Source organism: Perkinsus marinus (genome assembly GCF_000006405.1).
Source record: "Perkinsus marinus ATCC 50983 genomic scaffold scf_1104296952136, whole genome shotgun sequence".
In the NCBI taxonomy this organism is placed as follows: domain Eukaryota; phylum Perkinsozoa; order Perkinsida; family Perkinsidae; genus Perkinsus; species Perkinsus marinus.
The window spans coordinates 145,088-148,285 of NW_003208996.1; the positions used below are offsets into that span (position 1 = coordinate 145,088).

At 43.4% G+C, this 3,198-nt stretch overlaps 1 protein-coding gene across 1 annotated transcript in view; it reads left to right on the forward strand.

Moving 5' to 3' along the window:
* Positions 1–2,573: 2,573 nt before the first annotated feature.
* Positions 2,574–3,198, forward strand: part of Pmar_PMAR024166 (hypothetical protein) — a gene marked incomplete at both ends in the record, with an annotated part of 1,142 nt that continues 517 nt past the window's right edge. Inside the window, 2 exons of the mRNA XM_002777280.1 lie at positions 2,574–2,715; positions 3,087–3,193. Coding sequence (XP_002777326.1) covers positions 2,574–2,715; positions 3,087–3,193 — 249 coding nt within the window. The remainder of the gene's footprint in view (positions 2,716–3,086; positions 3,194–3,198) is intronic.

Genomic DNA, 3,198 nt, shown 5'->3' on the forward strand with positions numbered 1-3,198 from the left:
GCTTTTATTATATATTGGAGTTTTGCACGTTTTACGTGAAGTGGTGTAATACTCCATGTGAAAAACGGAAAATTTACAATATGGCGCTCTCAGTCGGCTGCTAGTGATCAAGACGACAAGTTCGGCGTGTTAGGCCCAGGTTCGAGAACGCAATATTATACAAATTATATCTTGATATTCTAATCATAGTTAATATAATTATATATAACACTCCTAGTTAGCGCATCCATGCTGATCTACTCGACGCATCCACTTGAATGACGCTAGCTTTTATTCATCACCGCGAAATACACGATATGACGCTCTCAGTCGGCTGCTGATGATCAAGACAGGAAGCTCGGACTGTCTGGCACAAGATCGAGATGTGCTTGGTGGGATGCGAGGATTCGCAACGTTCAAATCCCAATACGCTCTCTGGGTATACCACTCCTCGCATACATCGTGAAGTGCCCATCAGGACGCTGCCTTGAAATGGACCATTCATAGACCTCCACTGGAAGTCTCCCGCAGCAGTGTACTCACCTTGATGTTAATGGGACCGTTGGTCTACGGCAACGCCTTGTTACACGTAGGCTCGGATAATTAGTGTTGGAGGTTCTGAGCTGGTGCCAGAAGTTTCTTCACTAAACGAATTTCGAAGTGTACAGAAACCAATGAGAATTTGCTCAGAATTTCTACAAATGTCACTTACGTATGTCGTTGACCATGTGCATATTTTATTTATCTATAAAGGTAACTGCGGTATTGCCAGTAGAAAGCTCAGTTGAGGTTCAGAGAGTTTTGGAGCTCACAAAAAAACTGGGCGAAGTGAGTGAGAGATTGATCAAATACCACGCGGACGTGTACACTAGGTGCAATGTAGTCCGCTGGTCCAAGATGCACGCGTGTGCTCATTTGCCATAACGCAGAGACGACTACTGCTATTGCAGACGGAAGCTACGACCATGAGCAGGAGAGAAGAAGATTTAAAGGGTGGGGGAATCTCCTGTTGATAATAATGAATATTGTGCGCAATAGAGGAGACAGAAAACCAGGAATCACTGATGATGCAACAACAGTTAACAGACATGGAAAACAAGTTGGTAGAAGAGAAAATAGAAACAGCGAAAGTCGGCATAACTGAGTCGTCGTATGAGCGCATTGCACGGCTTAGGTGGTCGATCAGCGAGTGAGGCTAATGACTCAGCTTGAGGGTGAGAAAAGGAAAGTAGCCGCTCTCATAGATGAGAATATAAAATGCCGTGAAGCTCAAGTGGAAATCGAAGAACAACGTGTCGAAGTAAATGCACTAAGTGCTGATCAACACTTCCGCGCGAATGCAGATTTATTAAAAAACGACTAGAAATTACGTTGCTGGCGAATTCACAAACGCCTATGTCTACATGTATTGTGAGGATGAAAAATCCCAGGGAAACTCTCATTGGTTTCTGTATACTTCAAAGCAAATTCCTACAGTTAGTAAGAAAACTTCTGAGGTAGCCAAGCCGAATAAAACGGCCATATATACCAACAGTGGCTTTGGTAGGCCGGGGAAGCTCTGATCAACGCGAAGGGCGAGATATTAGATTTACAAGAAGAGAAAAATCGAATGGAGCTAGCCTTGCGCAACGATATAGATCAGCTGAAACAAGTAGGCTACGGAGACTCCACGTGTTTGACCTGAAGCTCATATGAGATCACGGTAGCATCTGAGGAAGAAAGGGTGTCTAAATTTGTGATACTTCTATACCTATATCATTGGAGTTTCACCCGTTTACGCGAAGTGGCATTATTCTCTGTGGAAAGGAGCAGTCGTGAAATATATTTATATCACTGGTGAAACTCCTTCGGGCTCTGTAGTATTCACTGAATCAGAAAATGCCAATATATATTATATTGATACTGTATATGTTATTCATCGCCCGTCTCAGAAAACGAACGCAATTTGCAAAAAGCGCGCGCTCGATGTCGTAGATGTTGACTATACAGATATAGTCAATATATAAGGATGGTGCGCCGTATCGGGGGCTTGAAATACTTTCCCACACTCACAATTTTCATCTGGCTTGATTTCTAATCCATCTTAGCGGCAGTTTCAATAGCGAACGCCCGCGTTGTTAGCTCTCTATCGTCGCTGTGAAAGGTGTTGCAACGTTAGTTTACGGTACGATTGGGGCAGTAGACACGTATCAATTCAAGGCTGTCGAGCCCTTGACATAAGAAACGCGCTCTTGAATTCAGGAGCTCAGTAAAGTTGAAAAACAGTTGGAGGAAAACGAGGCGTCGTTGAAGAATACGCAAAATATGGTTGAGAGCCTTCGGGGAGAGAAAACGGAGAATATACAAATCGTAAACATGCAAAAAAACGAGTCGAAGTTGGCCGAGGAAAGGCTTATTAAGGAAAGAGCGAGAAACGAGGAGCTTTCCTTGAAGGTGTGTAGGCGGAAAATTCATCTGCGTCCGTGAAACTCACCCGCAGTGTGGGAAAATATGTATATGTGTTGAAAATTTTGGGAAGTTCTCATAAAATTCGATACACTTCTACCCGAATTAGCGTGTAAACTCCTGTAAGAAACGAGAACGTCTGTTGCAATATGGCTTGCCAGAATCAAGACGTTGTTGAGCAGATAATCAAACTCGTGGGAGAGCGAGTGAAAATGGAGGAACAAATGCGGACAGCAGAGGGCGCAAGAGGGTCTGCGAAGAATGAATTAGAGTTGTTGGAGAACACACTGTGTAGGATGAGAATATTGGTGTTTCACCCGTTTCACGTGAGGTAGCGTGAAACTCTGTGAAAAACGCGATATTCGCACTATGCAGTAATCGTGAAATATGTTTCTCGCATCACGGGTGAAACTTCATTCAGTTGTTTAAAACATTGGAGTTTCACCCGTTTTACGTGAAGTGGATATTTACGCTATGCAACAGTCGTACAATATGTTCCTCGCTGATGTTTTCCATTTCACCGATAGAGTTTTACCCGTTTTACGTGAAGTGGCGTAAAACTCCGTGAAAAACGCGGTATTTGCGCCTTGCAATAGTCATGAAATATGTTTTTCACCAGTGTTTTTCATTTCACGGGTGAAACTCTATTGGTTTCATTCTAGCTGCGGAGTTGACTTTACTGCGAAAACGACTAAGTGAATCTGAGAGGCGTGTTGGAGAAGTTGAGGAGGAGAAGACACAACTGAAAACAGAACTGGAGGAACACCTCGTAAT